At 26.5% G+C, this 13,537-nt stretch overlaps 2 protein-coding genes across 10 annotated transcripts in view; one reads left to right on the top strand and one right to left on the bottom strand.

Annotated features, from left to right (window-relative positions):
* Window positions 1-136: 136 nt before the first annotated feature.
* LOC149061134 (uncharacterized) lies at window positions 137-2,742 on the bottom strand. The gene is made up of 3 exons (XM_089230849.1): window positions 1,398-2,742; window positions 925-1,205; window positions 137-208 (listed from the first exon to the last, which is right to left on the bottom strand). Exons 1-3 carry the CDS (start codon window positions 2,740-2,742, stop codon window positions 137-139), a joined length of 1,698 nt encoding a protein of 565 aa, XP_089086975.1.
* Window positions 2,743-11,576: 8,834 nt separating this feature from the next.
* Rab3-GEF (Rab3 GDP-GTP exchange factor) overlaps window positions 11,577-13,537 on the top strand; it is a 34,662-nt gene continuing 32,701 nt past the window's right edge. For 6 of the 9 annotated variants that reach the window (XR_016189597.1, XR_016189598.1, XM_089216747.1 and 3 more), the window contains exon 1: window positions 11,578-11,745. The gene's annotated coding sequence lies outside the window, so the exon portion shown is untranslated. Of the gene's footprint in view, window positions 11,746-12,618; window positions 12,752-13,537 lie in introns of those variants that run through there. The other 3 variants (XR_016189596.1, XR_016189595.1, XM_089216746.1) reach the window with 2 other exon arrangements.

The following is a 13,537-nucleotide window of genomic DNA, read 5'->3' as shown; positions in this document are numbered from 1 at the left end:
ATTAATAACTACAAAGAACAAATATCACGATATAATATTGAAGAACTGTCAATTATATAATATTATAACGGTTATAATACAATAGATTATAATATAACCATATGACTATATATAAAAATACTGCAATTGAATAAACCTAAGCACATAAAGGGTTCGATTGATATGAAATATGATACACACCACACAGAATTTCAATGCCACTAGGAATCTAGGTAAGCAAACCCAAACAGATGTACAACAAATAAAGGAATCAATATTTTTTATTATTGTCAGTTCAAAAAATAAAAATTATATTACTCGTGTATAACATTAGCTAGGTATCTATACTTGATCTAGGTCAAAATATCCTGAACTGAAATATCCAAGTCTAAAAAACCAGAATGATTGAAAAAGTCATATTATATAATCCCCAGTATAAAAATAAAATAATAATAATAATTAGATTACTTTAGTGTATGATGATCCAAATGTCAAATGCTTTCAATATCTATTTATTATTTGAAACTATTGCTACTAATACCTATAATATTATGTAAATGTAGTTTAAGAATCATATAAATTGTTTTTAAATATTTAATTGAGGGTTTCAAATTACTAAGGTGAATGTGTTTATAGACTCATCACTGCAGCATCGTCGTTTAATTCTATAATGTTTATGTATTACACTTTGAATGAAGAAAATAATTTATCGGTTTTACAGAGCTGTCTTATTATAATTATTATCTTTATTTTTTTTTTTTTTTTTTTTTATTAAGAGAAAAGCCTCGATAACGTGACCATTGGCTTATTTTTACATCAAATGACGACTTAAATTAAATTGTACAGTTCAGTATCTTTCAAAAATAAAATTATGTTTTGGGTGGATTTTTCGTCAGGGCCCAGTGCGTCGTGAAGGTGTTCCGGTATGTTGAATTTTTGTCTTGCCTCTTTTGTGTCTCTGCATTCGGTGATAATATGTTTGATTGTAGATGTAATTCCGCATGTAAGGCATATTTTTGGTGGCTCCTTTTTCATGAGGTGACCATGTGTGTAATGCGTATGACCTATTCTGAGGCGATTTAGTACGACTTCCTCTCTTCTTTTGAGCGACATAGGGTTATTCCATTTTTCGATAGTTCTTTTTATCTCATTTAATTTACTATTCATTTTGAGCCATTCTTTTTGCCAGATATTTTTGATTTGGTTGTATATAATTTTTTTAGTATCTTTGTCGGATTTAATATTCCACACAGTTAGTTGATGTAGATTATTGGCTTTTTCCTTGGCAAGTAAGTCGGCTCTTTCATTACCAGGTATTCCGCAGTGCCCGGGAATCCATGCGAAGATTAAGTTATCGTTAAATTTATTAGTCAAGTTAATTATTTTATTAGTTATAACATTATTGTTATTAATATTACTAAGACTAGCTAGAGTGCTCATGGAGTCTGTAAAAATTATGTACTTATTATTATGCAGGTTGGCACTTATTATATAGGATAGTGCTTTATATATAGCTAGTGCCTCAGCTGTATAAATGCTACAATTATCCGACAACCTTTCAGAAAGTTCGGTTTGTAGGAAAACTGCAGCAACACCCACCCCTTTGTCTGTTTTTGAGGCGTCGGTATATATATGTATGTAGTCTGGTAAAGTGTTTATTAATTCATAGAATGCATTTTTGTATGTAAGATTTGTGGTTTCTTTTTTGTTGTAAATCGCTATTGACATGTCAAACGAGTACTTTGTCGTTGTCCATGGAGGTTTTACTGGTATTTCTCTAGTCAATATATTACTTATTTCTAGTTTTAGTTCTCCCTCTTTTTCTTTTATTCTTTTGTACATAGGTTGTATTAATTTTTTGTTGTTGTTAAAGGTATTTTCGAATCTGTTATTGAATACTGTGGAATACGTTGGTTTGTTCGGGTCGGTTGCTATTCTTACCGCGTATTGCAACATCAGTTGATTTCTCCGATTATTAAGTGGTTGTTCTCCTGTAATGTTGAGTATGCTGTTTATGGGACTACTTCTAAATGCACCAGATGCCATTCTTAGGCCAGCATTATGGATAACGTCAAGCATTGTCAGTGCTGAGTTTTTCGATGTCATATATAAGGGGGATCCGTAATCCAAAATTGATCTGATTAGTGAATTGTAAATGTTTATTAGGGTTTTAGAGTCTGCTCCCCATTTCGTACCTGAAAGTGCTTTGATAATGTTTAGTCTTTTTTTGGCTTTGTCTTTTAGCTTTTTTATGTGTGTGGTCCAGGTAAGTTTTTCATCGAAGGTAAGACCTAATATTTTTAAGTGTCTTGTGTAGGGAATTATTTTGTTGTCCATTTTTAAAGTTGGTTTTTTTTTAATTTTTTTGTGTGAAAATATTATGAACTGGGATTTTTCTGGTGCAAATTTGAATCCTGTATTTTTGCTCCAATCGTGTAACGAGTTGGTGTATTTCTGTAATTCTTTTCCTAAAGTGTCAATATATTTGTGTCGAAAGAAAATATTGCTGTCGTCCGCATATATTGTAATTTTTCCAGGGGTGGGTATAAGTTTAGATAAGTCATTTATTGCAATTAGAAATAATTTTACACTTATGGAAGAGCCTTGGGCAATTCCGTTATTCAGGTTATATAAGGATGAATGATGTCCATCAACAGCAACTTCGAATGTTCGGTCAATAAGGAAATTATGTATGAAATATAAAATGTTACCTTTAACGCCCCAGTCTAGTAAGATTGATATAATTCGGTATCTCCATGTCATATCGTACGCTTTTTGTATATCGAAGCTTACCAGTCCCATGTATTGTTTGCATGCAAATGTTTCACATATTTCTGTATCAATGTTTACAAGGCAGTCGTAGGTCGATCTGTTTTTTCGAAATCCAAATTGTTCTTCGGCGAGAAATTTATTTTTTTTCTAGAAACCAATTAAGTCGAACGCTGACTATTTTTTCGAATATTTTACTCATTGTGCATAGCAGCGATATAGGCCTGTATCCTTGTACTGCGAATTTATTTTGGTTAGGTTTATGAATTGGGATAATGGTAGCTTGTTTCCATTTTTTTGGGAACTTGTGTTGTGTCCACATTTTATTAAATATTTTGAGTAATGTAATTTTTCCTATTTCGGGTAGATTTTGTATAAATATGAAGGGGATGTCATCGGGTCCACAACAGTTGCTCTTATGTTCATTAATATTATCTTTATTATAAATTGATAATAATATGTTTTATGATGAAATTTTTGTAATGCGGTCGGCCCCATGCATAAATCCGGCGTAATGTGACTTAAACCTAGATGTATATTTGTAATCATATTTGCCTATCTACGAGGGGTAATAGTTAACGATGTTATTTCTAAATTCTAAAATATAATATTTTATCAGCATTCAGCACTATGTTGGACAACACACAACATAACACTACGATATCTTATTAAATATGATCATTAGGGCTCGAATGTTTTTGCACTAAAAATGTTATAAAATTGATTGCATTATTGCTGTGAAAAAACCCAAAATTGCACTTAAAAATTGTAATGAACAAATATTTTTTTCCAAAAAAATTTTAAAAAATCGGGTAAGTGGATGTCACTCTGCTGTACATTAGGTGGTGGGGTGGACCTCTGACTAGGGTAAGTTAAATTTGAATGCAATGATTGGTATCATTGTATACGAAAAACGATTCTGAACGGAGATGATTTGTCAGTCTAGGATATATTATATTTAAATATTATCATATATTCTATTTTGAAACAAATATGTTATTTTTCAATTAGGATGCATTTTGAATAAGGCATGGTTCATCAATTTTTCCAAAAACATTGCATGTAGTTATCATAATTCATAATACCTTATATTATCATAGATATTAGATATACATATATCTGATTTCATAAAAATTTAAAACTCAAACGCTCAAAACATTTTTCCTATAATGACGCTTCAAATTTTCTCTATAGCTATTTCTATTTGAAGCAAAACTTATGTAGTTAATTAGTTATAAACACAAAAAAATTTATGATTTTTCAACTTAAAAATTACTTGCAAATTTTCGCGTTTTCGACAGATTAAGTTATATATATATATCATAAGTTATCCTTAAGATGATTAAAAAATTATAAGAATACATACGCACAATTTTTTCTTATAAGCGTTTATAGTTCAAATTTTTACAAAATCTGTCGAAAACGCGAAAATTTGCAAGTAATTTTGAAGTTGAAAAATCATAAAATTTTTTTTGTTTATAACTAAGGATTAAAAATACAACAATAAGTTTTCCATAAGTTTTCCTTCAAGTAGCTATAGATAAAACTTGAAACATCATTATAGGAAAAATGTTAAGTGCGTTTGAATTTTAAATTTTTTCGAAATAGCGTAACGATAACGATTTATCCTCAAACGATTTTAAATATTTGTCATTATTTAAAAATTATATGTAGTAGATACTTGAAAATTTTACCAGTTATTAAGATTGGCATTTTCTTTACATGATTTAATTTTCAAAATATTAAATATTTTAACTTTTTTTGAGATATTTATAGACAACTAAAATTTTCAATTTTACTGAAAATTTTTTTTTTAAGTGTCGATAAATTTATTTTGGCCCTATCAAAATACTTGAAATTTTAATACAAAGTTTCTCATAAGTTATTCTTATAGTGATTAAAAAATTATAAGAATACATAGGCACAATTTTTTTTTATTAGCATTTGAAGTTCAAATATTGACAAAAAATCGTCAAAACCATGAATATTTTTTTTTGTGTCTGTCATCTCGTTTTGGGGCAGTAAAAGTACTTCGATTTTTGACTTCAGTACCTGATTCGATCAGAAAGTGAATCTAGTTGGTACTTTGGAGTACTTTTCTAAATAATCGAGAAAAACAAACTAAAAATTAAGGGAAAAACGGGAAATTTTACGCACAATCAGTTTTCGACAAAATCGATTTTGATTATTGATGTAACTTTAAAACAAATGACCATTGATATATGCAATTTTCACCGAATGTTTATATAAGTATATTCTATCCACCATGAAATTTTCAAAAATTTTCGACTTAAGTTGAACTATTCATAGGTATTTGAAATTTTCGATCATTATTAGTTTTTTTTAAATTAATATCGATAAAAAAGCATTTGTTAGGCAGAAATGCTTGAAAATTTAATGCAAGGCTCTTAACATATTGTTACAATAGCAGTTGAAAAATAAAAGAAATTCATGGTCACAATTTTTTTTATAAGCATTCAAATTTTGAATTTTGACAAAATACGTAATAATCACAAAAATTCGCAAATTGTTTTAAGCTAGAAATTCATAAAAAATTTTCTTTTTAAATCTAAGATTTGAACATTTAATTCAAGATTCCTTACAAGTTTGTCAATCTTTATCACAAATAAAAAGTCCACCGGAAATATATTTAAAGTTTGATTTTTGACAACATATTATGTAAAAATCACGAAAATTCACAAATTATTTTAAGCTAGAAATTCATAAAAAATTTTCCTTTTATATCTAAGATTTGAAAATTTAATAAACATTAAATAAATTAATATAAACATTTTCCAACAGTTTTCAAAAAAATCGAGAAAAACAAAAAAAAATGACAGAAAAACTGGAATTTTTACACAAAACCAGTTTTCGACCAAATCGATTTTTTTATATTGTTTTAATTCAAAAATTAATCATTGTAAATACTTGAAATTTTCACCAAATATTTATGTTAGTGTTATCTATATACAGCTTAATTTTCAAAAATTCAAAAATTTTTGACTTTTTTTGAGTTATTTATAGAAATTTTTGAATTTTTTTGAAGTGTCGGTAAAAAAATGTTTGACGACCAAAAAAACTTGAAAATTTAATACAAGGTTTCTTATGAGTTGTTCTTATTGTAGCTAAAAAAAATTTAAAATCGTAAGTCACAATTTTTTTTTTATAAGCGTTTATAGTTCAAATTTTTACGAAATCTGTCGAAAACGCGAAAATTTGCAAGTAATTTTGAAGTTGAAAAATCATAAAATTTTTTATGTTTTTATAACTAAGGATTAAAAATACAACACTAAGTTTTCTATTAGTTTTCTTTCAACTAGCTATGAAGAAAACTTGAAACATCATTATAGGAAAAATTTTAAGTGTGTTTGAGTTTCCAATTTTTACGAAATAGCGTAACGATAACGATTTATCCTCAAACTATTATAAACATTTGTTATTATTCAAAAAGTATAAGTCGCAGATACATGAATATTTTACCAGTCATTTAGATTGGCATTTCATTTACATGATTTAATTTTCAAAATATTTTGACTTTTTTGAGGTATTTATAGACAACTGAAATTTTCAATATTTCTTAAGTGTCAATAAAATTATTTTGGCCCAATCAATATCAATATCCAGATTGACAGTTATGACCTAATAAGTTATGAGGTGTTGAGTATTTTGTATTACGGTAGACCTTTAATCCATAATATTTGATCACCTATTTCATAATTATTAATATCTTTTTTTAAAGATTAATAATAATTGTTATTATGTACTTATCCATAGGAAAAAAGAAATATGAATAGGGACAATATTATTATAGCGGGATATCGGTATTTAGCATTAAATATTTACTATTTAGGTATATTTTTATCTCTATTTTGTCATGTATACTCAGGTTGATGAAAGATTAAAACCTATTTATATATTATTAAGCCGGCCCCACACGCATAAACTCAGTGAATATTTGTCAATCGTGCTTTACATATGTATAAGTATAGGAGATATTTACAACCTGTCACTGGTTGTAGGCAGTAAACATCAAACATTGAGTAGTTAGCAAATATGTGTTATGATTTATGATCTTTTAGATTACTATTCGTGATGGGTTTTTAATTAAAACACAATAATTAAGCTTTCCCTTCGTGTAATCCTACCCCTATTTAGGTACTCAAGCCCTGTCCGAACTGATGTAAATAATCGAAATTTAATTTAATTTTGTTTGTTATTTTATCTTTTCAAAAATTCTTAATCACTAAATGTCTTGTTCTTATTGTAAATTATTATTTTACTGATTGTATAATTTTCTAATTAAAAAAAAAAAAATATATATATATATGTATATACATTTTAAGTCAATCAACGAAATTAGAGTTTATAATAGTAAAATTTGTTAGTAGCAGTGTACTAGTATAGGTTTGAAATAACTTTAAAATAAATTGGTTTGAATATAATGTAATGTATATAATTTTTACCTAAAAAATAATGATGAAAAGTTTCAAATTCGTACAACTAATATTTTTCAATTTTGAATCACAAAATAAAAACTTAAATCATTGGAGGAAACCCCTATAATTTTTGTATAAATATTTCGTCAACATTCTAATTTAAATTGTGTATAACTATAAAAAAGCAATACTATATATTATGATGTATAATTTATGATAATTTTAAAATTCTGTAAGAAAAACTTATGAAAAACTTGTTTTAAATTTTCAAGCTTAAGAACTAATAAAATTATATATTTCATATATTTTAATTACAAAAACATTTTGTAATTTTTTGAAATTTTGAGAAAATGCTTATAAGGAAATTGAGCTATCGCAATGCTAACCAGATGTTAGATGTAAAACATAGAAAATTAATAAAAACCATTCTTTATTTTAAAGGTGTATTATAGATGTTTTGTGCTTGTGGTTACACGCGCGTTTCGCACTTTATGTGCTTTGTGCGCTTTGTGTACTCTTTGCGCATGCGCTTGTTGCGTGCGTCGCGCGTCGCCAGTGACGGCAAACTGTTTCTCCCACAGCATTTAATGTTGTTTCACATCGAAAAAGTCGTGTCCATGAATATTTTTAATATTTTTAAATTGTTAAAATTACAACTTCTGTGGGATCTTATGAGCATTAATACGCTTATTCAAAATATTTTGGCTCTTTTGGAGCTATTTGTAGACATTTAAATTTCTAATATTTTAATAGTTGTTTATTCTACAAATGTCAATTATTTATCGCTTGGTCAAAAAGCTTGGAAATCTTACAAACAATTATTAAAGAGTTGTTTTAAAAATTTAAAAATATTAGCAAATAATATGTAGTTAGAACTTTAGAAGTTATAAAATGTTCAAATTTTATATCTATATAAATTAAAAGTTTAAAACTTAATTTTTAATAAATAATTAAAACCAAAAAATATACAAAAGCATAACTTTACCTATAATATAATAATCACATTATCATGATAACTTGCAAATTAGTAATTAGTTTCTAGTTAAAAATCTATATTACTATCAATTTTAAAAGCTCAAGCTTGAACACATTAACACGTAATTTATTCCTCTTACAGTTCAAATCTTACAAGAACCAAAAAATCTCTAATATACAAATGGAAGCTTTTATAAGAAAATAAAAATTAATATTTTAAGTAAATTAATTTTCCAAGTCAACCATTTACTGATATCGGTACTTATCCTAAATTAATATTTTAGGTAGGTACCTACATCGTAAACTATGTATTATATAACAGTACAATGTACAACATATTATGTATAGACGTATCACGTACCTATCGTATAACTTACGTTTAAACGTCGATTCGTATTATTTCTCGTAAAATTTGCACATCCATTCCAAATTCCAATGTACATCATGAACTTAACATAGATAATAGATAATGATAATTATTTCTACTTTTATTTGTTCTAAACATTCTTATCGTTGCTAATTAAAATTCAACCAAATTAACATTCCTAAAACACATCAAAATACATTATAAAATTATTATTATTATTTTATGATTATACATTATAAAAGAGATATTGAATTGTACATATTATAATATAAAGTCGTACAGGAATGAAGACAATAAAGTTGATGTCTTTAGGTATATATATTATGGTACGCGATCTCTTAACGAATCGAGCAACTATTTTCTACTTAAGTTCAGTAAAAATAACCATCAGTAAATCAAATTATCAAATACAATATAATTATTCACATAAATATTCAGTAAATACCAAATCGATTCAAAATAATAATATACTCCTAATTCAATTAACAATTCACATAATTTTAACATAAAAAAAGCTGGTAAGTGAATATGCTCTGCTGTACATTAGGTTACAAGTGGATTACTTTAATAGTTTAATGGATGGTATTTAAATTTGAATTCAATGATATATAATATCATTGTATACGAAAAACTAAACTGAACGGAGACGGTTTGTCAGTCTATGATATTTTATACCATACTAATTATATTGTTAATTAAAAAAAAAAAAAAATGTATGTACCTAGTTACCTACCTATAAAATGAATCAAATCAGATTCTTTGATTCTTTATGTACCTGACTCACTCGGTCATTCATAGTATATACAATATAGAATGCACTTTAAGGTATTATTATAATTCATTAACGGAATAATATTTTTAGATTCTAACAATTTAACCAAAATTGTTATTCACCTCTTGGTTATATTTAATAACCAAATTTGAACTTAAAATAACTGTAACAAAAAAACTGTGTATTTACAAATATTAGATTTCTTGTTGCAAAATTAACTACTGACCTGGAACCTTGATTTAAATTTTCAATCCTTTGCTATACAAGTTTAAACTGTTATACATTTATAACAACTATATAATTTTTCGATTTTCAATTTAATAAATTTTGTCAACATTTAAACTTTAAACGGTTGTAAAAAAACGTGCCAATGTATTTTTAATATTTTCCAACTACTATTATATCATCTTATGAGGAACCTTGCATTAAATTTTCAAGTTTTTTTACCCAATGAATTAAATTTATAGAAATTTATAGAATAAAAAACTAAAAAGACGGAAAAATTTCAAATGTCTATTAATAAGTATTTTTTAAATTAAGTATATAGGAATTGATTTAATAAACAAATAGTGTAAATTTCAAGTTTCTACAGTTATTTGTTTTTAAATAACAACAATATAAGAATATCGACACAAGAGAAATCGAGTACCGCCTATACCTAAATTGTAAAAATTTTAATTCAAATGCTCATAAAAATTTAATATGACTTTCCGGTTGACATTTTTCATTTGATAAAAGTAAAAAAACTTATGTCAAATCTTGTATTAAATTTCAAAATCTTAAATTGAAGAATAAGATACATTTATGAATTTTTATTTCAAAATAATTTATGGATTTTCGTGATTTTTAGATATTTTGTCAAAATAATCACAACAATGTATTTTTAATATTTTTAACTGTCATTGTAACAATTTAATTGTAACAAGAAGCCTTGTATTCAAATTTGAAATTTTTTTTATTAAATTAATAAAATTTTATTGACATTTACGGAAAAAAAAAGAAAAGAATTGAAAATGTCTATATATACAACTTAAAAAGTTAAAAATATTTGAAATATTTTCAAGATTTTACCTAGTATAGAAAAAAGAATATAATAGAATTTAAACATACAACATTCAGTGTACATTTCATGTATCGACATTCGACAGTAATGTGTTTTAGAATTACACCAATATCTAAAATCGATTTTCTCAAAAACTGATTTTGCGTAAAAATTCTTTTTTTCCTTAATTTTTTTTTTTTTTTTTGTTTTTCTGGCACTTTTGAAAACTACTGGGAATTTTACATTTTTACCTCCCCAATGCACCAACTAGATTCACTTTTCAACCGGAAAATCTATTGAATATTATTTCGACAACTTATCATGTAGGTACACAATTTCTATTTGAAAAAAAAAAATATCAACGTTTGATAAACTAGTCACTGGTTAAGTTATTTAGATTATTGTTCTGTGAAAACTAACTTTTTGATTTCAAGCGCAAAGAAAACCGTGTTCGTACACTATTTGGCCAAGAGATAATGCTAGTGTAACCTACCTACGCATTATTCACATTTTGTAATATTATTGCAACTTTTAAACTACTACGTGTGCGTATTATGTATAAAAAAACTTTAAAAAAATAATTTTATAATCAGTATATTTTCTAGTTTTATCCTATATACAAAGTATTTTCTTTAACCATAATTTATAGTTGTTAAAAATGGTAAAAATTGTGTTGAATTTCATATTAAAATATTACAAATAAATGCGTCAAACGGAGTTGGTTATTTCACGCAACATTTGTAGGTGTATAGTTCTTACAACTTTTCCTAATTTATTTCAAGTTCTTATTAGTGCCATTATGTATTTGTTGTTCAATTGCGGGTTTTATTTTTCATCGAACGCGACTTTTTTATAATTGATATTATGGTGACAAAACAATTCGCGGAAGCTGAACATGACGCCTGTATACATAATAATATTTCTATGTTGTATGTTTACCAATTAAGTTTTCTTAATTTCTTTGGCCCGTTTCCCAATAGTTTTCCAGGAAATGTCATAAAACAGTAGCCTAATATCGAACGGAAACCGCGAGAACCCTGATCACCATTGTGCGGGCCCTGAATTATATTATTTTGTATAGAACATGCCATTATAACTATATATATATATATGGGTGGGTCACACAGTAAGGTTGAGGCGACTAATATTGATTTTCTCGAAGACCGACTGCGATTGCGCAAGTTCGGCGGCACACCGACCGACCTGCCGTGAACTTATCTTGGCCGTAATAATATACGCTTACAATATTGAGTTTGTTGGTCTCCGTCATTTAGCTATAGAAGGGATGCTGAAATTAATTTTTTTAATCGCAAATTTTAACGTATTTTCGTTTTTACTTTACTGAAAAGACTGAAAACATTATATTATTTTATTTGCGAGACACAACAGATAAACAGCATACAAGGTAAGATAAACTAAACGATAAAAACCTTCATCAATTCGTTAAAATACGTAATTCATCGAAATATTCTTTTTGAACGCCTCGAAAGTAAAACTTAATAAAATATTACACTTAACTGTTTTACATCGGTAACTAGATATTTGAACTAATGTAGTTTGAAATAATAAATGTATATAATTATTATACTTAACATGTATTGTGATGTAGTAACTCTGTAATGTTTACCTACCTATAATAATATAATATTATTGTATTGCGTATGGGAATAATGTTCACTTGTTCAGTTCACAATATTGTCACTGCTATGAAACATTATTGGAACGATTTAAATTATTTATTTATTTAGATGTACTTCTCTTATTAATTAAGTTTTATATTTCTATCAAGCACATGTATTACTTATTTAGTTGTAAGCCATAATATTATTTTGAGGTGGAAATTATATGAATTATAACTTTTAACTATGTTTAATTTGAATTTTGTGTGTGCCCTCCCTCCCCATAAGACATTTCTAAACACGCCCCTGGGTACCCATATATATGGGTATTATATAGTAGCTATACGTTTTAACAATTATATAGGTAATATTTTATATGGTATATTATACCAACTGTTACCAACCATTGTTTGAATAATAATCATAACATGGTTATACCTACCGAACAAATTGTCGTAGTTTAAATAATTTGGTGTGCCCTAGTTTCATTGCTGTTTGTTTTATCATCGGCTCACCGCGCGTCGTCGGTGCCTACGCCTACGTGTTTTCAAGGTTTTAACTATGATATATACACGTAGTATATCATTTGATGTCTGTTTGGATTTGTTAGTATGACTGAAAGGCTTGCGCGTTATGGGGGAAAAAAATAGTGAATCGGGTCTCCGGTTGACAATATTATATGGTATATTAACTTAATAAACAAATTAAACTATATTGATTAAACACCAGTGACAAAGTGATTTCATCTTCAAGTGGTTTAATAATGCGACATTCACATCTAAACCTCTATCGGTAAAGGTTTTATTAGCATAATTTTATTTATTTTAACAATTAGGTAAGTAAAATAAATATTTTTAAAAGAGAAATAAATCTAAATATATTAATTTACTTTTAAAATTTTATCAAATTGAAAAGCTATTATAAATATAATCTCGGTAGATAAAAAAATAATAGGACATATTTAATATACAGGAAGTTTTTTTATACCTACAGCTTACCAATACCAATATATGGTATTCAATAAAAATATAATACCTAGATTATAACTAATTTAAACTATTATAATATATTGGCCCGTATTTTCATAAATATTTATATATTATGCGCTTATATCATATTATTGTTTTATGTACAAATGGAATACCTTTGTTTATAATATTTACCTACTAATCTTTAAAAAGAGAAATCCTTTCGGCACCGATTTTATTCACATTTTTATATGTAGGTACCTTGTTATAGATATTATTAATAATTATAACTGTTTGTTATTATCCACATTAGTTGCAAGCTTTCAATTCACATTTAGTAAAAACTTTCTGTTCTTAAATATTTTTATTACCTAAATCAAAATTATATTAGTAATTTATTATTTATCATTTTATTGTTGGCTGAAACTGTTTATTTCAATCTGCATAATATAGTAGGTACATCGTACATCACAAAATATATTAAGCTGACATTTTGTGATGAAAAGTAATTATGAAACAACGATGAATAATAATTAATTTAAATAATATACATAAATATAAATTAAATTAGATACATTGTCTAATTAATTAATTAGTACTTACCCACCCT

Source organism: Diuraphis noxia, unplaced genomic scaffold (assembly GCF_037042655.1).
Source record: "Diuraphis noxia isolate RWA-SAM2 unplaced genomic scaffold, SU_Dnox_SAM2 contig0001, whole genome shotgun sequence".
Taxonomy (NCBI): Eukaryota; Metazoa; Arthropoda; class Insecta; order Hemiptera; family Aphididae; genus Diuraphis; species Diuraphis noxia.
The sequence above is the reverse complement of the archived record's forward strand: the minus strand, read 5'-3'. Positions and strand labels throughout refer to the sequence as shown.

Excerpts from the sequence above, each read along its gene's own strand:
- LOC149061134 (XM_089230849.1), bottom strand. The coding sequence starts at position 2,742 with ATGACATGGAGATACCGAATTATATCAATCTTACTAGACTGGGGCGTT. Across the intron at positions 1,206-1,397 it reads GAGCACTCTAGCTAGTCTTA|ATACTAAAAAAATTATATAC; the intron begins GTAATATTAATA and ends AATCCGACAAAG. Across the intron at positions 209-924 it reads AATGCAGAGACACAAAAGAG|ATTCCTAGTGGCATTGAAAT; the intron begins GCAAGACAAAAA and ends TTGCTTACCTAG.